This window comes from Alligator mississippiensis, chromosome 2, assembly GCF_030867095.1.
Source record: "Alligator mississippiensis isolate rAllMis1 chromosome 2, rAllMis1, whole genome shotgun sequence".
NCBI lineage: Eukaryota > Metazoa > Chordata > Crocodylia > Alligatoridae > Alligator > Alligator mississippiensis.
The window spans coordinates 187,639,042-187,663,739 of NC_081825.1; the positions used below are offsets into that span (position 1 = coordinate 187,639,042).

The 24,698-nt window shown below is 47.1% G+C and overlaps 2 protein-coding genes across 3 annotated transcripts in view; both read left to right on the plus strand.

The window, feature by feature from the left end:
• The first annotated feature begins 2,726 nt into the window (after window positions 1-2,726).
• TNNI2 (troponin I2, fast skeletal type) lies at window positions 2,727-7,935 on the plus strand. Its single transcript, XM_059721339.1, has 6 exons — window positions 2,727-2,744; window positions 3,005-3,046; window positions 3,544-3,672; window positions 4,900-4,989; window positions 5,341-5,517; window positions 7,484-7,935. The coding sequence occupies exons 1-6, from the start codon at window positions 2,727-2,729 to the stop codon at window positions 7,577-7,579; spliced, it is 552 nt and encodes a 183-aa protein (XP_059577322.1). The 3' UTR covers window positions 7,580-7,935.
• Window positions 7,936-10,278: 2,343 nt separating this feature from the next.
• The window catches only part of LSP1 (lymphocyte specific protein 1), an 84,406-nt gene continuing 69,986 nt past the window's right edge, over window positions 10,279-24,698 (plus strand). The window contains exon 1 of one of the 2 annotated variants that reach the window (XM_006278839.4): window positions 10,279-10,428. In XM_006278839.4, the coding sequence (XP_006278901.1) occupies window positions 10,349-10,428 (80 nt within the window). In that variant the 5' untranslated portion in view covers window positions 10,279-10,348. Of the gene's footprint in view, window positions 10,429-12,271; window positions 12,310-24,698 lie in introns of those variants that run through there. The other variant, XM_059722583.1, reaches the window with a different exon arrangement.

Here is a 24,698-nt window from a genome sequence, read left to right on the forward strand (position 1 = left end):
TGCAAACTGACTGCAAGGTGAAGCTGTCACCAACAGCCCAGTGGGTAGGTGTTTGTGGTCCATGGCTGGATAGGTCCTATGGCAACAGAGGAATTAAAGGGATAGGAATTGTTGTGGTGATACATCCTCTCCGGTTGAGATAGCTGTTGCGCTCCCTGTTTATTTTTTAGTTTGCCATTGACAAACCCCTGTCCAACCCCCTTTCTGAAGGTGATGCTGTCTGACCTACTTTTAGGTTTGCACAATCAATGGTTGCGCACTTAAAAACTCCCTGTGACCTCATTCTGAACAGGATCAGGCCTGTACAAGCCCTAGCATCATGCTTCACTCACCTATGCCAAGGTTGGGAATAGCTCCTTAGGATTTTAATGGGGTACACGAGTATAGGGAATCCCAACCAGGCTTGTTTATTGTCATGTAGCCTGGGGAGAGGGACAGGTGGGATCACCTTGGAAAGACACCCATCCTCTCAGAAAAGTTTAGAACCACTTGTTCCTATTTTTGTACCTGGTGAAATCCCATCCCTGAGCTGTTCAGAATCAGTTCCAGGATGGACGTCTCACTAGTCAATATAGGAGCCAGAGCAATTAGCAACAAGACTTGTTGTAGGTCCTGCAAGCATTACCTAGAGTTGCCTCTTGGTGAGTTGCTCTGCGTTGCCTCAAATCATACCAGATGCAAGCTGTAGAAGGTGGACCCTGTTATTACTTGTACAGGAAAGAACTCTATGGGAAACCAGGCACTAACGGTATGGGTTGACAATCTGACAGGTGGCTTGAGAGCCTTTTGAAGCCAATGCTCTAAGACAGGTCAAGGTGGGAACCAGGCTGCTAGAAGCGTCCTCTTTCAGCTGAGAAACAAAACCTAGGGACCTTATTGCTCATGAGATCATATCTCTTGAGTGTCTGACCAGGGTTACACTCCATTATTGCTTAAGCAACAGTCTCATTGAAATCACGTAAGGATGTGGGTCCAGAGTATTAAAAGAAAATAATGACAATCATTGGGAAAGGAGGTTATCACTGACATCCTGGTCAAATTGCCACTGAAGTTGTTATGATCCACACTGCTCAGCCCTCCCCATCCCCTCTGCTATTTCAATCATGTAGGATATTAACTTCCTAAGTTTTTGTCTCATGTTGTGTGCAGCTAGGTTGCTGCTGTTTCACCTCAGAGGTGGCTGCATTACTTCTGTGGGAAAGAGCTCTTTATGCATTCTGTTCTGTGTAGACCTCTGTACTTCTTCAAGCTGAAAGCTGTGATAGAAGTATAAACGGTTATCTGCCAGTCTATAGATTCATATTCTCCTTTCCCCTGTGTAACACTGCTGGAACATCTGGATGCTTCTTCCCATGTGCATATCAAAATGCGAGCATGTGTGTTTCCCCTGCCCCAGCCACTCTTATACATACTCACTTTCTTGAGTGAAATGTTCAGGGAACAACTGCAGTGTGGGATAGAGGTTGTGACTTTTATAAATCAGAGAATGGTTCTTACTGGCCCATCCCCCCATGAGCACTGGAAGCCTGGATTAGTCTGTCACATTTTCAGCAGAAAATAGGCCATCCTGGAAATACACAAAAGTTTTGGTGCTTGGCAAGATAGAAAAGGCATTTACATTTCCCAGTGGGCTTTCTTATTGACAGCATTGCCGGTTCACCAAATGCAATATGAGAAAGGGATTTTCATTTTCTTCTGTGGCCTTAAGGCATTGACTGGTGCAGGATGGTGGCACCATTTTTTTGTTTTCTAGAGCAATCCCTGTGTTTTCCTATTAATGTCATGATCCATGCTGGCCAAATTATAGGTTGCTAGAGTGGAAGCCCTAAGTGCAGGTGAGGAGCTGGCTCAGAGGTCAGCTCAGTGCACAGAAAGTAGATGTGCTGCCGAGAAGTTGTCCATGCCCTTTATTTCACACCTGCATCTTGCCTTCTAGCTTCCACATCCCCTTGCTCCTCCCCTTGAAGTGATGGATCTGGCTGTCCCAGTCCACTGGCACCAATGCTTTTCTCACTCCTACAGCAATGAATCTCACCCCACATGGACAGACCAAAGTACTGGAGCCAGCCACAAGCCTGGCTTTGTTCTGCCTTCCACAGCTTTGCTGCTCACATCCTCCCCCTTGGTGTGTGAAAATAGCTGCCTCCCAGCCCACATGGCCCAATTGCTGTGGATATTTCCTTGCAGTGACAAATCTCTACATCCCACAGCCCTGCCTTCTCGGTGCCCCAACAACTGCAAATAGAAATACTATGAACTGACAGACCTAGGATGGGTTGGAAGCTGAACTTAGTTCCAAAGCCACCCACCAAGTTTTTTCCTCATGTACTCTGTCCATAGGTCCTTGACTATGTTTAGACAAACTGAGCTTGTATTGTGACTCTTGTGGTAATTGGTGACCTTAATGTCCCCGCTTCAGCTCCTGGATATGCAGAACTTTAAGAAAAACTCAGTTACTATCTAACCCCCCCAGCCCCTCCCTCTCTCCCCCAAAAATCTACCATCCATGAAGTGGAAAGCAAGAAAATGTGACACTAACCTCAAAAACCAAAACACTAAAGTATTTGGGGTCCCTTTAATTTGTCTTTCCACCTTCAAGCAAACCAGATCATTTTCTAAGCCAACCTCTTGATGGGTTTTCAGGTTTGATTCATGATTTTTGGATGTGGAGGGTGGGCAGCACTTAGGGTCAGCAAAAATCTCTGTGCTGAGCTTCACTGGCCAATATGCATCGCAGCAACCTTGTAAGGTCTGCTGGCTATGGGAGTCATCACTGAGGTGTAGGGTGGGCTTCTTTCACGGAGTGGTAGGGGATTGATCCTGGATGCGGTTTGTTGTATTGTGGGCCCAGTTCTTCTTTTCTTGTCCCTAGTGCTTTCCAATCTGAGCTACCTTGTGGGCAGGGACACAGAATCTAAAAATTCATTGGGGTTGTATGGGGGTGGGAAAGAAGGGAGGAAGGATGTTGTAACCTACTTTTTTCTTTCCTTCTTCCCATTTCTAGAAAAAGAGGAGGGCCGCCACTGCCCGTCGGCAGCATCTGAAGGTATGTGCTTGATCTATAACTGTCCTGCCTTCCTGTTTTGAGCAAGCCATCATTCCTTGCCCCTTTTCCCTGTCACCCAGAGCTCAGATTCCAAAATCCAAGAGATCCCCAGCATCAGTGCTCCTACTCCATTCCCTACATGTCTCCTGATGAGATCAGCACAGCCAGGAGTTCTTGCTCTTGGCTGACACCTATGTAAGGAATGGTTGGGACAGGTGTTACCTGATACTTCTCAACAGCCAGTCTTCCTCCAGCATCTGTAACAGGGCCTCTGGTACTGAAGGAGCCATGTGCTCCCCACAGCTAGTTCTTCTATGCCATCTTTTAGAGCAAGTAATCCCTGCTAGCAGCAGGATGGTCTGGAAGCATCCATGACCCCTCTGTGGTCAGCTCTTCTATTATCTTCCCTTTCAAGTTTCCAACTGAGAGGCTGAGCCTGGAGTAGCTACAAGATCCCTTAGAGAGGTAACCAGAGTTCCTTCCTTTCTGTCCCATAGAGTGTTATGCTCCAGATTGCTGCCCAAGAGTTAGAAAAAGAAACAGCAGCTAAAGCATCAGAAAAGGCCAATTACCTTGCTGAACACTGTCCTTCTTTGTCGCTGCCACACTCCATGCAAGAACTACAGGTAAGAGCCTAGTCTCTTCCCTACCCTCTTCCCTGAAAGCAAAAAACGGTTGGGGTGTCCCTTATCCTATTGATTCAGATCCTCCAGCCCACATTGACACTGTCCATTTTCTTACACCAGTGCTTTTCAGCATCTTGTGACCCCAGTTAACAGGGATACCACTCCAGCTTATCAGTATGAGAGGGACAGTGTGAGTGTGAATCCTTTGTATCAGCTAACATCCTCCCTAGAGGTTATGACCCATCTGCTCTACTTCTAGCATGGTAGCTGATGAGAGGAAAAGTCTTGGCTCTTTAAGTGAGAGGCTGACATTTTGTCTTCCCCACAAAGTAAAGATGACAACGCATGCATCCAGAAATAAACTATTTGTTGTATTTGTTGCTTCTTTAAGTTTCGGTAGCCAGCTGGTTGCCTCTGAATATACCCAGACAACTTCTGGAGAGGAACCTCACTAAGCTTGCCTAGCTCCAGTAGTTCCAATCATAAACACACACGTGAGGCACCAGCTTGACTTTTTGGGGGACTTTCCAAATTGCAGTTATACTAAATTGCATGGATTCAGTAGATCCTTTTGTCCCAGTGCAATTTTTCTTTCGGGGGGGTGAACTAAGGACTTGTCCAGGTTCTTCCAAAGACTCCATGCTAAGACATCTAAAATTCTCTGCACTTTGTGAAGAACATAATCTGTCACTAAATGAGTACTTTTCCTGCCCTTGGAAGTGGGTACTGAGGCTTTTCCCAGTACTATATTTGCACATTGGATTGGCAAACTGGTAAAATTGCAGAGCAGCTTTTTGGGTTCCCTGGTTGTTAGGCTACTGATTCCCAGTGTGGGTGGACTGTGGACCAGCCTAGAATTGCCATGGGGCCAGGATATGTCTGCTAAGCTGGGGGAGAATGGGATGGCATGCAACTAGCTTGAGTGGTTAGGAGCTGCCTGGAGACTCTTCTGTGCCAGGAAAATGTCCAGCCTGGTGGGGTAAGTTGGACTCTGTCATGCAGTGCTGCTGGAAGTCCATGAAGCAGATAGAAAAAAGACCAGGAAGTGGCTTGTGATTCACTGACTACATTTCAAGATCCACTGATCTAGGGTTCCAGATTCATTCACTGATGGCCCACCCCAGTTGCATAGCTAGAGCTACCAGGAGAGCATATCTCTTAGGGAAGAAGGAAAAGACAAGTTTGTGTATTTCCTAATGCTTCATCCCCTTCCTTGTTTCTCCCTAGGAACTGTGCAAAAAGCTTCATAGTAAGGTAGAAGTGGTGGATGAGGAAAGATATGACATAGAGGTTAAGCTACAGAAGACTAAGAAGGAGGTAAGCTTCCCTTAGCAGCCTCGTCTCTGATGATGTGGAGGTCTGTGGAGTGTGCTCAGGTTTGAGCTCTGCTCTCTATAGCATAAGTATCTCTTCTCTGTACCCCTACTAAACTTCATCTGTACCTGCCAGCCCCCCCAAGCAACTCAGTTGTTAATACTTCCTGTGCTTTGCTGAACCCATCATTTGCCTTTAGCGATGGTGCACCCTTCCCATCACACCCTTCACTACATGCACTTTGGTGTCCCCCCTGTCCTTGCTCCCATTGCTGTACCTCCATCTCACCACATCATTGACCTCTCCCCTTTCCTTTTCCCACCGCAATACCATTTTCTCTCTTTTTCTCCATAGCTTGAAGACTTGAGCCAGAAACTATTTGACTTGAGAGGCAAGTTCAAGAGGCCACCCCTGCGTAGGGTCCGCATGTCTGCTGACGCTATGCTGCGCGCCCTGCTGGGCTCCAAGCACAAGGTCAATATGGAACTTAGAGCCAACCTGAAGCAAGTCAAGAAGGAGGACACTGAGAAGGTAACACTCTACATCTGTCATGGTTACTGAAGTCGGTCATTATTAGTGGGAAATCATGTTCTCCTGTATGTTGGGATGGCAGTCACCATCTTGGATGATGTACTGGCAGTGAACAGGAGGCTAAAGAGATGAAAATATGAATCAGTACATCTTGAGTTAAAGAGTTTGAGCTGACTGCCAGGGGATAACAGACTCAAATCCCTTCTGGATTGGGCTCAAAGGGGGTCTTGTAACATAACTTGACCAGGGATGTCTGACAAAAAACACTGGCTTCTCAGAAGAGGCAGGAGTATCAGTCATTGGCATTCTGTGTTTCTACCATGCAAGCTATGACTTCCTCAACCCTCCTCAGTGGTTTGGGTCAGTCTTTTCTAACACTCTGAGAGTAGTCCTGTCTCTGTGACATGGTCATTTCTCTGCCTCTCCTGCATGTGATCTTTCCATCTATGAGTTCTCCCAGCTGTCATGATGTTATATAATGTCAGAGGCTTGAAGCCATTTATAGAATCATAAAAAATGAGGGTTGGAAGGTACCTCAGGAGGTCATCTAGTCCAACCCCTTGCCCAAAGCAGGACCATCCCCAACTAGATTATCCCAGCCAGGGCTTTGTCAAACCAGGCTTTAAAAACCTCCAGGGATAGACAGTCCATCACCTCTCTAGGTAAACACATTCCAGTGCTTCAGCACACTCTTAAGGTGAAAGCTTTTTCTAATATCCAACCTAAACTTTCTTTGCTGCAACTTGAGATCATAGTTCCTTGTTCTGTGATCTGCCACCACTGAGAACAGTCTAGCTCCATCCTCTTTGGTGCCACCTGTCAGGTAGTTGAAGGCTGCTATCAAATCCCCCCTCTGTCTTCTCTTCCACAAACTAAATAAGTCCAGTTCCCTCAGCCTCTCCTCATAAACCATGTGCCCCATCCCCCTCACTATTTTTGTTGCCCTTTGCTGGACCTTCTCCAACTTGTCCACATCCTTTCTATAGTGGAGGGCCCAAAGCTCGACATAGAACTCCAGATGTAGCCTCACCAGTGCAGAATAGAGGGAAATAATTACTTCCCTCAATCTGTTGGCAATGCTCCTATTAATGCAGCGCAGTATGCTGTTAGCCTTCTTGGCAGCAGGGACACACCGTTGACTTATATCCAGCCTATTGTCCACAGTAACCCCCAGGTACTTTTCTGCAGTAAAAGAGAGCTTGGGTTTATATTACTGCCCTAATGTTTTACTACCAAGAGGCAAATGTCAAGATTTTAACAGAATGCACTTTGATGTTTCCATGGGTGATTTAGACATTAGTATCAAATGACCTTACTCTACTAATGATAATAGAATGCTACCACCATGTTGGAGAAGGATATACACTTCCGCTGTAGCTCAGATTGTCTTAGCAGGGATTAGACCTGCAATACTCAGACTTGGGTCCTCCACACATTCTTGCCTGACCCTGTTGTCTTTGCAGTTGTGATATTTCTAGAATCCTGATTACTTCCAGTGTGGACTAATGTGTTTAATCCACTTGTATTCCTCTTGATGGATAAGCTACTTCCAATCCAAAACTATTGTTCAGTGTTGTTGTCCACTGCTAAACAGCTGCCTCGTCGCACCTCAGAGGTGGATGTATTGTAGCAGGGGGTGCCTCTGTATGTACAATACGGAAAGCACTCCGGGCTGAAAGGGTTGCATCTCGTCTCTGTGCTAAGAGCAAGCCTGAGGGCTATACACCACTGAAGTATCACCAGTCTTTAAAGTGAGAGTTGTTGGGCATAAGTCTTGAGTTAGCCTTCTGCACAAGGATGAATTCCTCTCTTTAAGAATGTGACAAAAGCATGCTACCTGCTCAAGGGACTGCACTTTATCTTTGCCCCGCTGGGATGGAGGTTTGATTAAAGACTGGACAGTTGGTTTTGAGCACTGCATAGCATTCCAAGCACGTTCACGTTTCCTTTTCTTTCTCATCTACAGGAGAAGGATCTGCGTGACGTGGGTGACTGGAGAAAGAACATTGAGGAGAAGTCTGGCATGGAGGGGCGGAAGAAGATGTTTGAGACTGAATCCTAAGTCCCATGGAGCTAGTAACTGCAAACCTTCTATCTACCCAACTTCCAAATTACTCCTCCTCCTTTCCTGCCACCTATATTATTTTTCCAGTCAGCTCATTAGTATCCTTGTTTAGGGCTAAATTTCCTGAGGCCACAGTCACATTTCATAAAGCAATGCAAGATACAAGACCTACTTGCCATCCCACCCCCTACTGTTGCTATGGAAACAAGTCTTAAACCACAAAATGTCTTAACTACATTCTGAAACAATGGTAGTGGCATGAACTCAAATCAAATGCAATTTAATCCAGCAATTTTGTAAGATCTGTTGTTTCAAAGTGATCTTAATGATGTAAATAAAGCTTTGAAAGTATAGTTGAATTTTTAAGCTTCAGAGAACCAGGCATGACTTGACTTTGTGTCACATGGCCACTTATTTCTTGCAGAGGGAGGGGCTATGAAACTTTCTTGCAGAGATAATCAAATGATCAAGACACATACATTAAGTCCTTGGCGACTACTGGGGCCATATCAGCAAGGTAGATCCTTGATGCTTACCTAATGAGGAAGTAATTAGGCATTTATGGGCCAATGCTGATTTAGGCCAGGTGGAGATCCATCCTGTGCATTCCCAGCCAGAGATCCTAGAGTAGTATAGCCGCCAGTCTGGAACAAGAAGAAGGGGGAACCCTAAGGAGCTGTTATTTTACAATCAGAATCAACCCCACAGCAGACAACAAGGTCTGCATTCGTCCTCTACCTATACAGCTACAGTATTTGTCTTGCTAAACTGCTTGCTGTCATGGTGAAAAACTATGGTGAGAAGGGTGCATGGTGGGGAGGTCTCGGAGCTTCTTTGCCAGGACAGTGTCTTGGGACACCTCTCCAGCCCCCCAGAGTATGAACTGCCCTTGGAGAATCCAGGGTGCTTGCTAGAGCCTAGTACATGGGGTCTGCTTTGCACTTGCTTGCATCATGTACCACAGTCAGTAAACATCACGCACATCACTAGTGTGTCTGCAGGACTCCTGACTTGAGCCTTCCATTTACAAGAGGCCTTCCAGGGATACCCAAGGAGGGTGGAGATATTTTCTCAGTTGTTATATATCCCTATGTTAGAGGGAAGCTGCTCAAGCTCTGTTGCCATTGTGCAGTCCCGCATCAACCATCACCTCTCAGTTTCAGGGCAAATGGCAGAAAGGAGGAAGTGAGCTGCCTTAGATGAAGCCCTAGTTGTGGCCTTCTCCTGCACCCTGTTAGTTCCTCTGCAGAATGGGCCTTAGTGACTGCCACGCGGCTTGAGCTGTTTTGCAGCTGCAGGAGAGGATGCTTCTTGCACAAGCAGTGCTCGGAAATAGTGCAGGGTATTTATGCACAGAGAGAAGCCACAGGAAGGAAAAGGGTGCGGTATGCGCTACCAGTGCTGCCCCATCACTTCTTCCTCAGAAGAAGCTTAACCCGGCACATCCCCTCCAAAAATCTGTTCCACCTTTCCCCCTTGCAGAGATTGAACTCAGGGCCCACATGCAGTGGGGAGAGTCAGCTCGGCCGGCTGGAATGTCCCGTCACTCCACCTCTGGCAGTGGCCTGGTCTTGGTTTTGTGGAGATGACGTTTGGGCAAGAGGGATGTCAAGAACCTGGTACAGCCAGCCTCTTCTTTGGAAGATGTTCTCTCTGGGACCTCTTTTATATATCGCTGCTCCAAGGAATGAGGCAGTGGGGGTTTTCCACTCCTTGTTGGGTCCGGGGGCTGGGCTGTCTCTTAGGTTCTGGAAAGAGCACAAACTAAACTTCTCTCTCATCCTCTTGCCACTTCAGCTAAGGACAGCTGCCACATAGTCTAAATCCCAAGCAGCTTCTGGGCAGACACCAGGCAACTGCGTCTCCCTCCTGCAACATTTCAACTGCAAACAGAAATTCGGTTCAGTTTCCTTGTCCCCAGTGGTCAGTCCCAGAGTTATGCCAGAGCCATTTGGTTTATTTCTTTACCTGTCTACAAGACAGAAAGCAGAGGTACCCCCAGTTTGAGTTAGCCTCGGTTCTGTTGGAGAGAAGGTGTCATCTGTGCTTGTTGAAGGAAAATCCTGACATGGACTTTAAAGACCACAAGGAACAAACTGCTCAGTGGCTTCTGTACATTGAACAGGTTCCTTTTTTAAATAATCCTTCCTCTTTTGGTGAGTGCACCACACAAACAAGCATATCCACCCAGCACTACTGCCCCTTTGCAAGTAACCAGAATGTGCAAACCAAAGCAGGAAGCTGTTAGGCAGGGAAGTAGGACCAGGCAGTGTACAAGGGCTGTAAGAGAGCATGGCTACAGCTTTGGAACACCTATGCTTCTGCAGTGGCAACCAGGGCGAAAATTAGAGCAGCCTTCAGGGCATCCTTCACCTGCGGCAGGTGCACATGAGGAAATGCTGCAGTCTCATCGTAGCATAGTGCCCACTGCACCGCAAATAGCTGTGATCTCTTACAAGACATCTTTCTGTACTCACAGACACTGTGAGCTGCTATTGCCCCACACTTCCTTTCTGTCTTGGGCCACCGCTTCCAGATTTTGAGACGGGGACTGTGGCAAATACTTAGAAATTATCCAAGGGTGAAAAAAAAAAATCTTGCATCTCCTCCCCCACCCGCACTCCCTCAGCCCCATGAGGCTTCCGGCACGGCTCGTTTCTGTGCTAGCACAGGAAGAGAGATGTGAAAGTGAGCCCACACACCAAACACTTGCAGAGCTGTCTGCAGGGCTCCTCCATTCTGCAAGGTTGTTAACAAGGAAAAGCAATGTCAGACTCTGAGGAGTGCCAGGGAGGTCCCGAGGGCGAGGACCAGGTGGGGGAAGAGCCCCTGACAGAGCCTGAAAGGTAAGGCCCTTCGGACTGGCTGAGGTTCCCTTCACATTTTGGTGTTTAACCCTAGGGTGGCTACAGGACGACTGGGGAAGCTGGGGTGGGGGACAGAAGCAAGGTGGAAATAGTGGGGGCTCCATGAGGCCAAGACAAGGGTGTGTTAAAGGGCACTTTAGTCACACATACATGAGGAGAGGGAAACGCTGAAAGCGACCTGTCCTTGGAAGCTCTGGAAAGATCCTGACCAATCTCATCCACTCTTGCCTCACTCATTGACACAGCCATGGGGTCAGGCTCTTTAGTGTTCCCACCTCTTTGATTTTTGGCATCCTAAACTTCCTGGGACAAACAGGAGAACAGAAAACTTTTCCTCCAGTGCTTAGATCAAAGCTTCTGGGGACTCCTGTAGCAGGGGGCCTGGCTTGTTGTAAAGAGATGAACTTAAAAGCCAGGTGTCCTGTGGGGCATGTGGGTGTCCAGTGTCAGAGGATGTGGTGGCTTTTAGGTGCTGGGCGGCTGTTGCATCCAGTTTTCCATCTCCCTGTGGAAATTTTTTGGCACAATGGAGCATGACAGATGCTTAGACCTCATGCTGTTGGTGAGGAGGAGTTCCACGTTTCCCTCCATCATTTCCCCTAAAGTGTTTTGACTCCGTATTCATATTGCCCATACGCTGAGTACAGGCAGCACCTCTTGGGGTCCAGTTAGGCATAGGAGACCTATGGGACAACTGGCAAAAGACCTTTCTTGTGGGCGCGTTCCACAGACTGAAGGTCAGAGATGGGTAAGAGGGAAAAGTCCCTCTTTGCTACTTCATACCGTGACCATACCCTGCCATTTTTATCAATCCTGGAATGACTGCTGGTACACGTATTTGTAAATGCAGTTTAACAGCTCTCACATGTGGTTTGAAGGGGGTGGGGGGAGAGATGGTAAATTCTGCAATTTCACAGAAATCATTTTCTTGTCCATCTGAATCAGACTGGTAACTTTTCAGAGCAGGGATGATGTCTTTCAGGGGTTTGCCCACACTCTGCTCATTTAACCCCTCTGATGGCTTTATCAACAGTGACTTTCAACATTGGAACTTCAGCTCCAAATCAGAGTCAGTCTCCCTTGTGGGCTCAAGGATTAAATCCATTAGCAAAAAATAATTAGCAAGGGTGAAGTTACACATTACATTCAGCCCGTCCTAAAATTTGCATTCAAAGGTTAAACACCCACACAATCTAGGGTCATCTAGAAATCTAGGGTCATCTGGATACAGAGTTTCAGCTCTGGTGTGTCTAAAGATAAAACAGTAATGATATTATTCGCCAGATTCCATCCAATTTATATTTAAAATATCTTACCCTTGCCACACAAAACTTATATGACAGTCAATAAATTTTCCAGTTGTAATATCTGAGGATTTTGGGGTGATGGGAAAAGCAGGGCTCTTGTTTGATTTGTGCTTTGTTATATCCTATGATTAAAGGGTGAATACTCCCAAAGCAGGTGCATCTGGGCTGCACTGATATCCTTGTAGATTTGTGTGCTGCTGTTGCCTGGAAGCACCTGGGAACAGGTAAATGGTTGCAAAAGATAATCTAGGTGACAGCTGTAGGCAATTATTCAGGCAATGGAACAACCTTGGTTTTAAGTTTAATTAGAAGCTGGAAAGAACATGGAGCTCTGGGTCGGGCTCCTGCAGAGTGTTTTCTGATCTTTCAGCATACACCAACAGACTCTCCACACCATAGTATCTTTGCTGTGTGTTGTGCCTGCATCACCCAGAGCAGGTCCTGCAAAGCAATGGGGACTTTGTGGCCTCGCTCTTTCAAGAGCTGAGTTAGCTTTCTTCCTCCACAAAGCTCTCAGCCCTCTTTCCCCTATGGGGAGTAAGAACAAGCAAAGGTAGGTCTCTCACATAAGATCACTGGGCTGGCCCAGCAAAGTACAGGTTCCCCATTCTTTTCTCTCTTCCACATTTTTGGTTTGTGTAGATAGGTCTGTTTGGTTGGGATGCTTGGCACAGGTATTTTGCCAAGCAGAGTAATACTGATTCCTTCTGTGTCCCTGATCAAGGCTTTGAAACGATTGAAGAGACTGGCTGTTGCTACTTCCGCCCTCACCCCACCAAGTGCTTCACCATGACATTAATACGTGCTGGGGCATGTTTTGCAAATGTAAGCAGTGCATTGAGGATAATCATGTGGTGCAGACATGATTAGTTCATGTTTTGCTTCACTAAGCTTCAGGGCCTTGGGCTAAGGCCTTTCAGGCTGACTGGAGGCTCAAGCATTTTTCCTAAAGTATTTTGGCCTCTTTGCTGCCTGGCATGGCTAAAGATGCTCAAATATTACAGATAAGAATGCTTCAAACTGCTCAAATCCTGAGTTTTGGTTAAAAAAAAACAAAACAAAACAGGAGGAAAATAGAGTAAAATGGCAGAATTCCCTCTTACTCTGGTTGAAGATATGTAATTTTTTTTTTTTTTTTAGTAAAACTTTTAAATTTCAAAATTTTAAGGGAGAGAGAAAAGGTAGAGGGAGTTTTTAATTTTGTTTGTTAAATATTAAAAGAGAATGTTGCCTTCTCCCCGAAACTGTTGAATAGGTTCAGTTCAGTTATCCTGGTGTTAGCTGTACTTATTCTACCAAATTTTGACACCTTGGCATCAACCAAAGTCTCACTGGACTTTCCTACCAAAATACTGAAAGAAGAAGCTTGCTCATGGTCTGGGGTGTTTCTTTTCCTATGTGGTGGTCACGACTGCTAGCTCAGTTCCTCAGTTGTTCTCCCTGTATATAGTTCAGGCAAAAGGTAGGCAAGTTTCTTTGGGTAGATGTGATATCTTTAATTAGACCAACTTACTTGTAAAAATGTTCTTTGCAAGTTTTCTGGCACAAGCACCCTTCTTCAGGCATAGGGAATCTTTGCTGTTCTGAGATCTCCAAGATGAAAGAAGCAAAAAGTGTTACAGGAGGTTGGTGAGACTGTGTAAATAGGTGGAAATGAAGAGAATGATGGGAAAAGAAGGGGAGGGGGTAAGGGGGAAATTATGCCAAAGGTAAGTTTTCCAAGGTAGAAGAAGCAATCAAGACTTGTAGCAATAATATCTTATAGTAGACCAACAAGATTTTTTGCAAAAAAAAAAATCTTTAATTGCAAGCTTTTGAGCACAAACACCCTTCATCAGGCATTGGAGAAAAGTTGGTAAAAGTTCTTCTGAGTAGAAATGAAAGTTCATATTTTCATAGGATTTCACAAGGTAGAATAGGCAGTCTGTGGAAAAACCCACAGCTGATCAAGTTACAGCAATGTTCCTGAGACAACTCAGTAGGGTAAAGGGTGGGGACAGAGTCAAAGAGGAGCATGGAGAGAGAGGCTTGGAATGGTTGATTATGGGCCTTGTTACATGGTAATTTTGGGGCAGCACCTGGAGTTCTTAATGCACAGACAATCCAGTGGTTAACACCTTAAGGTAGTTTTAAGCACTCATTATACAGCTGAAAGTTATGCCACTACAGGGCAGGATTGTCTCTGATTTGTACTATCCAGCTCCTGCTCCATTAATATGTGCTGCCCAAGCTGAAATGCTCCAGTATCCTAAGATCTCTCACACCCCCACCCATAGAGCAGGGATAGAAGCCTGTCCTGGCTCACCAGCCCTGTAGCGGCAACTCCGAACTAGAGTTCCTAGTCCTGTCCCTGCTTGCCAGGTCTCTGGGCTAGGGACAGACATTAAAAAAGCCTGAGCCTGAATTGATCCAATCTTTGCAGGTTAGTCTAACCAGGCTAGGCTGAACCAGTTTGTAACCACAAAGACATCTGTTCTGGACTGAAGAAATGCAGGCATATGCCTGTAGTGGCTCGGGCTGGGAGGGGGGACACTAGAGCAGCCCTCCCTTCCCTTCTACAATAGTGCTGAGCTGGGGGGGGAACATGGCCAGGCCAGGCCCTGGCACAATGCTGTGATTAGGGAGGGGGTTCAGTACTGCTCCTGACCAGTGAGGGAGCCAGCAGGGAGTTCACAGAATTATTTAGCACCCCATCAAGAAAACAAAAGCCTCTCTCATTTGTTCAAGCTCTTCTTTAAACAACGTTTTTCAAGGAAGGAATGCAGGGAGATTACCAGCTGACCTGTTGATTAGCTCCAAAAAGCCCTAAGTGGACATGGACATCTCTCCTCATTAGCTAGTATACCACATGCTGGCTATGGTCCATGCTTGGGGACAGGGGAATCCCTGCTTGAGGAGGTGGTGAGGGAGAAGGGGGAAGCTAGGCAGACATTGCTGTGCCTGCAAGTCTCTGCTGGAGCTCCAGCTAGGGAGCAGAAGGGCAAGGCCAGCCTAGCTCTTTGGAGCAGAGAACCCCACCCAGGGCTGCAAAGCATCTGGGATGGTGGGGGACTCTGGATTAACTTAAACCAGGAAGGGATCTGGGACAGACATTGCATAAACCAGTTTGACCCAAATCAGTGAATTCTGATACTACATTCAACCAGGTTTATCTCAAACTGGTTTCAGCAATTTTCTAACTGGTTTATGTGCACTGAACATCTGTTCTGTTACAGGTTAAAACCAGTTTCTGATCACTTAAACTGGTTTATGTGTAATGTCTATCCTAGGCCTAGTGGCAAGTCATAGCTGTGCAGGTGGAAGATAGTCAGAGAAGGTTTCTAGACTAATCATGTGACTGCTCCAAACTCCAAGCTAGCACTAACACCCACAAATATTTATGCGGCCCACAGTGCAAGGTGTAACAAGACTCTAAATGACAAACTGACTTGGGGTGAGGGTGAGGCTGAGTTGGGTCATGAAAGGAAGATCATTAGTCAGAAAACTGCATACTGGTTCCTTTATTAGCAACATGAGGCTCCTTTGATGCCCCTGAACATGATGTCCAGCAAGGCTGCTACTGGGACTATGCATCTCCTCTTGGAGATGGGCATATAAATAAAGCTGGTGTTGAATCATGCAGCCTATCTGCTTCCTGAAGTGCTATCAGCACAGATAGGTACGAAAGCTACACTAGCAAAATACAGACCCCAGGCCAGCAGCTCCAGAAGCTTGAGTATTGATGGGAGTCAGGCAGCATTTGATGACACAACGACCATGTCCTCAGAGCCCTGCTGTTCCTGCTAGCTGCAGGGAACTAAAGGTAGCTCTTGTGGTCAGAGCGACACTGGGGCAGTACAAACCATGCAATTCCATGGGGTCCCCCATTGCACACTGGTTATGTTAGGTGCTCATACTCCATGCTTACGGCTTGTCGTGGAGGCCAGAAACCAAATATAAAGGTGCCCGTTGTTTGTGCTGCCACAATGCTTTCTTGAGGGCTGCGAGATGGAGGGAAGGAGGCAGGGGTCCACATAAACTATCATCAGTCTGTGTATGTGTAATTTTCCTGTTTATGCTATGACCTAGTCACCAAAGAGTTTTTTATTGTATTTCCACTGTCGTGGCAGGGTGGGGGGGACTTGCTACCCCAGGAGGATGGCCTGTGCAATCAGTGGTTAGGAACCTGTTTTGGGAGGGTACAGCTTTATATAAACAAAGTCTTCTAAGGGCTGTTCTCTCTCAGCAATAGCCCGTAACCTCATTGTGGCAGCGTGTATGATGACCCTCTCCCCATTGCTGCCTAAGTGTAGAGACAGCTTTACGCAGCCTGCATCCTAAAGGGCATTTTCACGTGTGTGGGAATGTGGTATGCAAGGTAGGTGCTCCTCTTGTTAGGGAGCCACAGGGTGTGAAAATAGCTTCTTACAGACACAATTAGCCATGCTGCCTCATCCTCCCATGCCCCCTTCCTTCCCTGGCCTCCTGTTCCTGGTACTGCAGGGAGCCCTGGGCTGCCCATGTATGGTCACTGGCTCAGGATGGCTTTGCTGTGCCAGCAAGCCCTGTCCCTTCTTTTACCATGTCCATCACCAGCTGCCTTGAATTCTCCAGATCCCTTAGAGGAGACTTGGAGAGTCCTCAGGAAGATTACTGCTGTTGCTAAGTTTACCCAATGCTGGAAGGAGCTTGTCTGAGAAAACTGATACTTGGTGAGGGTTTGCTGGACTACTTAGCACTAAATTCTTGGGGAGGGGGAGGAGGAGCATGTGGTCCATGCTCAAAGGGGCTGTTCAAAGTATAACTCAACTCGCTCAACCCTGAGCTGTTCCATCAAAGAAAAGGGCTGAGGTGGGGGGAATGAATAGGTTCCAGTTGAATGAACCACAAAAGCAGCTGGAAAATACCCTGACCTTGGCAAAGGAATAGAGAGGATGCCGACAGTCAGAGGATAGTCCTCTGAATTTGAGTTACCTTATTTGAAGGTCACCTGTGAAGGTGAAGGGCGGGGTGGGGAGAGATGGGACTAGAGTGGTGGCCTGCTCTTGCTTCTTTCTGATTAAAAAAACGCCAGGAGATGTGTGTGTATTTTGAAGGAGAAGATTGTCTAAATTTTCTGTCCTGCTTCATATTCCACAGTAGGAACGCGGGCCTCATCTGAGATGGGACACTATTTTTACAAAATAATGAGCTAAAAGATTTAAAAGCCTTGTTCTACTCAGCATTGCCAGGAGATGCACCTAAACCTTTCCTCAGGAAAATTAAAGAAAACCCAGAGGAGAACAGATTTTTGGGGTATTTTTATGGGAATGAACCACCTTTCTTCCTTTAAAGCAAATATCAGTGTGGGTCCTTTCTGTGCATCCAAAAGAAACAAAACCGCATCACTGTAATCCATGGACAGACCATAAAGACCTCCTTTAATATATAAGACTAAACCATATGTTAAACAATGAGCAATAATCATTCTAAATTAAAAGTTTTTTAGCAGATCCCAGCCAGGGCTCATTTTGAGGACGTGAATGAAATGGAAACATCCATCTTCTGGAAGATGGGATAACATTTAGAAGGCTTCATTTTAAAATGTTTTTTTCCTATGGATGAAAAGTATTGAGACTTGAATGGAGGAATCTACTGAGAGGCAGGCTGAGACCCATAAGGGTTTGTGTCATGGGTATGCTAGATAGGAATCCAACATTCAGGCACCAAGACCCTGCAGGCCCAATTGAACATATACATCCCTGTTCTGAATCCAGGCAGAAAATAACAGGGTAAAACCAAGCGGGATGCACTGACATTGGCAGTCTTAAGTCTGAATCCATCCATCCAGGGTTGGAAAAAAGATGCAATGGGACTCATTTTACATGAACATCTCAGCAAGACTCTTCCTGCTGAGAGATGGGCTGAGGCCTGGTATAAACTCATTTCTTATATGGGTGGGGATGGAATCTAATCCCAGGCCCCAGGGCTGCTAGGCTACCTATGGCCTAAGAGCCTGGTGTCTCTGCAAACATATGGCCCTATCCTACATGAGAGGAGGTGGGAAATATTCCTAAGTTCTGTGGATTTCATATTCAGTGGTTTGAAGAACTTTCCACCCCCTCTCCTCCCACTGTTGTTCTTCAGAGATGTACAATATAATCTGAATCCTCCGAGTTTAGCCTGCAGGCAGCTTACTGTGTACCCTGGGTCTGCCATGTCATTGAAACCTGGTGATAATTGCAATTCTGCCACCTTTGTCAGGAAAAAGAGGTGATATCCCCATCAGCAAAAAGAGGATCACAGTCTCCAAACTACCAGCTGCAGAGGTAGATCTGGTTTTCCAAGTCAAGAAGCGGCTCTGACCCTAGCATGGCATAGCTTCAGGCAGTTTTGCACCTTTGAACTGCATCAGGCAATGGTCCAGGGGCTGCCAGGACAAGAAGGGAGTCAGCTAAGCCGGGGCCCACCTAGGATGCCAGGGCTCCTCTTTTTTTCTCTCTCTCTCCCCCTCCCCCGCCCTCTCCATAAATGCTTGCAGCTGGACTGCAAACAATTTCCTAATACATACATCATTTTCCGTTTTAGCAGCTGTGGGTCAGAGCGATGCTCTTTTCCCATCACAGTGTCTAATAAAACGAAGCCTCGGAAGGAGGAGGGGAGGGTGAGAAAACAACAGAGACAAAGTAAGGTGGCTCGATGGGAAAAATGAGCAAAGCTTGGCCCAAACCAAACCCTGGATCCTGGTGCCAGAACTCTGTAGCTTCAGTTTCCTCTTAAGGAAGGATGAGGAGTTAAGAGGCAAAAGCGCTGGCAAAAGCTAGGTTGCTGCCCCTGTGCATGAAACGTGCTAGGTAGAAAGCAGCAGAGCTACCATGGCTTGCAGGCTGCAAAGGTAGCACCAGACCTGGGGACAGCTGATTAGTCATGGTGGTATTCTGTGGATGAGACGAGACCACGCAGTTCTGTGATATTTCACACGCTACTAAATGGTTGTGGCTTTGCTCAGGCAAGGTGGGAGTTGAAAAAGCCTTGCACAAATGATCACAGAGTTTAGACACGTATCAGAAAAACTGTGCTGACAACGGATAGAAACCTGCCCTAGCACCAAACTATTGGGCGTGGTGGCTGCTGGCTTGGAAACATCCTACAAAATGAGAGAGCTACCACCTGCTCTAATCCCCGTCAGAAAAGCAACAGAGCTGTGCACAGTGCCCACAAGAGGGCATGATTTCCTCATGCTTCTTTTACAAGGCAGGACCAGCCCCTGAGCTAAGCTGAAAAAAAGTTGATACTTCAAGGCAAGGGTATTTTTGTGGGGGAAGCGATAGTTTTAGCCCACGTCAAACAAAGACAGTCCTCTGGCCCAAAGACCGATCTCCAGGAAGCTTTTACTTATGGCAGCAGTGGCTCTGCCCATTGCTCTCGTGGTTTAAGCACAGATGCAAGACAAAAAGATCTCTGGGTTTTGTTTTCAGCTCTGCTACTTATTGGCTGTGCCACCTTGGTCAAGTCATGCAATCATTCTGTGCATCAGGTTTCTCATTGTTAAAATGGGACCAACACTGCTGTCAGGGGTGCTGTGAGCCTGGTTTATGTTTGTAAAGCACTTTGAGATCCTCAGCTTGAAGGGGTGAAAAACAGGCAAATTTCCCCCTGTTCTGGCTTCATGTGTTCATTGTAGTTCATGATCAGTTGTGCTGCAGATTTCCATAACCCCCCATGTTGCCTCAGAATATGCCCGTGTTCCTGCCAGCGGATTTCCAAAAGCTGAATGCACTTCCTTTTGTCATAACTGACACATCAGGATTTATCACAGCTGCCTGCCAGGAGCATTGGGGGTGCCTCACTTTCTCAGCTAGATCTGGCAATCGTGGCAACTAAGCGGCTAAAATGTGCCTTTCTCCCCACATATCTTCCTTGAGATTCTGGCCCAGGGGGTCCCAACATTTATGGCCCTCATTCTTCACCCTCCGCTAGTCCAAGCCCTCCCACCCCTCATGCCCAAACCTTTGCTCCTGTAATTCCCACCTCCCAGCTTTGCCAGTGAATTCATAACAATTCTGTCTGATGACTCTGTATCGGACTTTCCACCTCTAAAGCATGGCACAAGCACTGGGTAATGTTTAATTAATTATGCTTAATTTAGGTGCCCTACTTTTCCTAGCAGGTGCTTCAGTGAACAGTTAAGGAGCTGAAAACAGTCACCTTCAATACTGGCCTGCAGAGACCCATGATAGTTCATTATCAGTGCTGACACCGGGTCTAAACTGCTGCTGCTTATTTTGCACCTGTTCTGTGGGGAACTAAAGGACTTCAGTCCAAAGGTGTAACCAGCAGAGTTGATGCCCAGGGAAAACCCTGTGGGAGTGTGAAAGGGGGTGAAAGGAAAGGCACCTGGCTTCTGAGAGTGAGGGGCATGGTTGCAGAGGGAGGTGGTGAGCTCCAATAGTAGGGGCGTGGCACCACAGTCTTACTCATACTGGGAGCTCCTAGCTGTCCCCGGCAGAGCTGCTGCTGCTGCCACCACCATATGCTCTGTCTGCTCTTAAAGCAGCAGCAGTATCTGGGGACTATTTGGGAGTTCCCAGCACAGGCATGCTGGGGACGTGCGGGGTGATTCTAGCCTCCATCCGAACTTGGTGCATGGGGTAGGTGCCCTCTCACCCGCCTCTAGTTATGCTACTGCTTTAGTCTGTGGTGAGTGAATTCACTTTAGAAACCTGTGCTCCCACATAGCCAGAGTCCTGGCTGTAGGACAGGGACCTTCCCAGTGTATGGAGCATCTTGGTCCCATGACTAGTGTGCTGGGCTGGTGCTGATGAGACCTGTGTTTTTTTCCTTTGGTTTTGCCAGTCCTCTGCTGTATGACCTCATCTCCCATCTACTTTGCCTGAAGTCTCTTGGGGTTAAGGCCAGTCTCTCTGTAGGTCACACTACAACATCCGGGACAGCAGTACTCTCTGTTGTGGTTGTAGTTCTCTTGTACTACCATATATGATTAACAAACTTTTCTAGCCTAGGTCATGACTCGCTTGCTGCTTAGAGGTCAGTAACTCTCCCTGAAGCCAATGGTACTTGCATTCTTCAGCCCAAGGAGGTTGTGGGGCTGGAAGCATGGCATGCCATGCTGTCACTGTGTGCGGTAACAGGGGCTGGCCTCTAGACAGCTCAGAATTCAGCAGTCTCCTCTTTCTCTCTCCTCAGCCAGGTGAATCCCCTGTACCTGGGCACCCCCGCACCCATGGGCTGCCATCTCCTTTGTTTGTTCCTCCTGCTGCTGCCTTCTACCTCGGGGCATGCGACCTCACAAAAACACTCGGCCTAAGAGGAAAATGTGTTGTTGGCAAGAGCTTGGAACAGGCTGCTCCTTCCTCTGAGGCTCACCACGGTCTGTCACATGGATAGCAGTGGGTGGGTCCTCCATGCTTCTGCCACTTGGAGGCTTGGTCTGGTGTTTTCCAAGGAGCCGATGGGTGGTAGGTGACCAGACCCCAATGAAGTTCAGAGGGATTTGGGTACTTGACCTTGCAGGTCCTTCTGACATTCCCCAGCTTTTGGTAGTACTGGATCCCATGCTCTGAATGAGCCACATGGGTCCAAGTCTCTCCTGCTCCAAAGCTCTGCTTGGTACAGAGGCAGAATTCCCAAGACAAGATAGTTTGGGGCCTCTTTTGTGCAGGTTGCTTGGGTGTGACAACTGTTTTCACTTGCAGCCATCTGCCAGCAACCCCTGCAGGCTTTCTGAGCAGTTGCAGGTGTAGGAAGGGCCTGGCCAGGCCTCCTTCCCTGTGGGTAATCCTCTGGCAAACCTTGTGCCCCCAAAGTCACTGACAGGGGTGGTATACGGTTGACGACATATGGCTCATGCCGTATGTGAGAAGCATTTCCAAGGGGACCTTATCATGACTTCAGGTCTCCTGTACACCACCTCCCATCAAGGAACAGTAAGGTAGCTAGGAGTTCAGCCCTCTATCTTGGAGAGAGTAGCAGCTTCTGTCTGGCCTGAGCTCTACTCCCAGAAAGGGGCTCTAAGCTCTGGGAATGGTGCCTTCCACCAGGACTGGAACCCCATGTTTTTGGCTGCCTTCTACCCAGCCAGTTTTCCAGCTTTTAATCCACCCTTCCTCAGAGTTTCTCTTTTTCCTTAACTCCCATCTGCCCTTTCCTGTGTTTGGCAAACAAGATCAGTGTGACCCTTAAGGAACCTCAACATTGTAAAGCTCCTAAGCGACATACTGCAAATCTCCATTGCTTTTAATTTTTCGTTTTTGTATGCAGCCCTGTGTGTTTTCTGCAGCATGAGCTTCCCCATGCAGCAGGGCCCAGCAGAAGCCTGCTAGGATTCCAGCAGCGCTAGTCACAACCCCAGCAGCATGAGCTTCCTCGTAGTCGCACTCTATTACAGCCAGACCTCTCTGTTTTTTGAGAACAATGGAGGCTGTTCTCATGTTGTGCAAGGGGAGGGCTCTGCTTTCCCTGGGAATAACTGACATACACGCTTTGACCTCAAAGAGCTTTGGCCTGGATCTCTGTGCCATTGGCCGTTGTGAGCTCGTTGCTCTCCTAAAAAGATCCCATGTCCCACCTTGCTGAAAATGTGCTGGTTTTTAGTGTGCTCCCTCAGTATCAGTTGCCTGGGGAAGGGGCTCTCGTATCCTTGTCCTCTTAGAAACATGTCCAAGAGCCTGAAATAATGGGGATGACTGGCTGTTTCTCAGGAACATACTGGGATGGATGCGACATAGTGTGAATGGGATATGGAGGTTTACTCTACCTAATATCTCAAGCCGTCCACACGTACCATTGGTGTAGCTAGAGATGCCAAACCAGCCGCTTGCTCCAGACAAATGTACCTAGTCTATGGGTCACAGCCTTGCATGCTAAGTGCTGCTGGTATGTTCTGAGGTAAAAGTCCTTGGATGGACATGGTTGCAGGAAGTCAGTACTATTAGTGTTAGCATTACAGTAGAATCAAGAGGCCCCATCAACAAGTCAGTGGCCCCTTATGCTGGGCACTGTATTTATCCTGGATAAGAGACCACATCCATCCCAAGTAGCCTGGTATCTCAATACACAAAGCAATCAAAGAATGGGGGAGAGGCTATATTATCCAGGTGAGGGACAGCAGCTCCTAAACTCCAGGCAATTTGCCAGGATCACCAAAGAAGGGAGGTGTTTTGCTGGACTTGAACCCAGGTCCTCTAAACCTCTTCACATTGACTTAACCAAAGACCAGCTTCTCTCTCACCTCTTTTTCTCACCCCAACCCCCCCTTTCCCAAAACCTTGACTTTGCCTACGTTCTGTGGGAGATGGCAACTGGGAAACAGCTCTATGGTGGACCTAGCAGTGAATGGGTTAACTATTCTTGCCTGGAATCTGAGTGTATTTTCTTTGCCAGTGTATCCGTCTTAATACACACCAGATGTGCGAGACAGCCGCCTGAGTGTCTTAATCCTAGGCTTCAGCAGTCTGAGTTGTCTCTCTTGCAAGAGGCAGGTCCACTCCAGACTCATTGGGGATTTCATCTAGTGCAAAGCAGGGGCAGTGTGGCTGGCAGCTTCCCTCCCCCACAGGAAAAAGTTTGCAAAGGTCTTGACTGCTGAATATTTTTTTTTTTTAAGGTTTTTTACTAAGATAAGGAGTTGGGTCTGGCGGTGGGGTGGTAACAGGGTTGTGGGGAGCAAGAAACCACTACTCTTGACTAGAGAGGATCAATGTCAGCATTACAGAGATGTGTACACTGAACCCGATTCACAGCTGGGGCGAACCCAAGGAGTTCTGACTTCAGGGCAGTTGTATCAGGTTATCAGATAAGAATCTAGTTTTCTAAATCTCATAACCAGCCTGGGATTGTCAGGAAAAAGAGGGAAATATCTATGAGCCAGACTAGCCAAGGGTCATAATTAATAAAATCAATGGATTTTTGCACCAGCTGAAGTTCTGGCTCATTTTCAGTGGAGATGGCCCAAAACAACAGCCAGACCTGACCCCTCCTTGGTGAGTTGAATTATCTGAATGTTGCATCTGTGACTATAAGCTGGCATAAATCAGTGGTGCCTTTGGCAGCTATGCCAATTTATACCAGCTGAATATTTGGTCCTCTTCCCTAAAAGCCCTGATTCACCTCCTGACAAATGCACGCTTTGCTGCCAGCATATTCTCACATAATCCATGAAGCTTTCCCCCTCTCTGCTTTAAATGCGAGTTGTTTGCTGTTGTTAAATAGGCAGTATGTGTGATTCCTCTTATCAGGCACATGCCAGATGGCATGGAAAATATGATCTCCTCTCTCTCCCCCTGTACATGAGAAGGAGAGCAAGCACTGCTACGCTACAGAGGCCCCTTCCATTGCAGTCAGAGATGATGACAACTACTTCAAAGCCACTAACATGGGCAAACTGCAAGTTGCTGACAAACTTTAAACAATCCACAACTTCTGACCCATTAGAAAAGGGGAAGCCCTGCTCCAGCTTAACTATGTGGGGTTACCAGGCTAGCAAAAGTTGTCCGCTGCTTACATTTTCCAGTAGCCCCTATCCCACCCCACTGCTTTCTCAGGCCCGCATTGTGACCCTTTTTTCACAGCAAGAGCTCTGATGAGGAAAGAGAAATAACTGGGGCTGGGAGACGATATGTTTCAGTTCATCTCCACCATGCCCCTTCCCCACTTTTTTTGACTGAGGTATCTCTCATTATGTTCACTTCCTCTGAGAGCATCAGCTCCTTTCTGACTATCCACCTCTTGCTGCTTTTCTCAGGGTCTGCAGAGCACATGAACACCCTTTCTCTCCGAGTTCCTGGTCTCCCTTGTCTCCTGTAAGCTCCAAGCTGTTCTAGTTTGATTACAGACTTGGGCGCTTTTCAACTGGGGCCTGTTTCAAAGCCCACAAGGAGTCAGCAGAGAGACTCCCACCGACTGCATATCACGCTTGGTTTGTCACACATGCTTGGCTTGTCTGTGCCCGCTTCTCCTCTTAGA

Bases quoted from the DNA above. Each gene is read 5' to 3' on its own strand.
- TNNI2 (XM_059721339.1), top strand. The intron at 4,990-5,340 runs GTAAGCTTCCCT...TTTTCTCCATAG, and splicing joins TACAGAAGACTAAGAAGGAG to CTTGAAGACTTGAGCCAGAA. The intron at 5,518-7,483 runs GTAACACTCTAC...TCTCATCTACAG, and splicing joins AGAAGGAGGACACTGAGAAG to GAGAAGGATCTGCGTGACGT.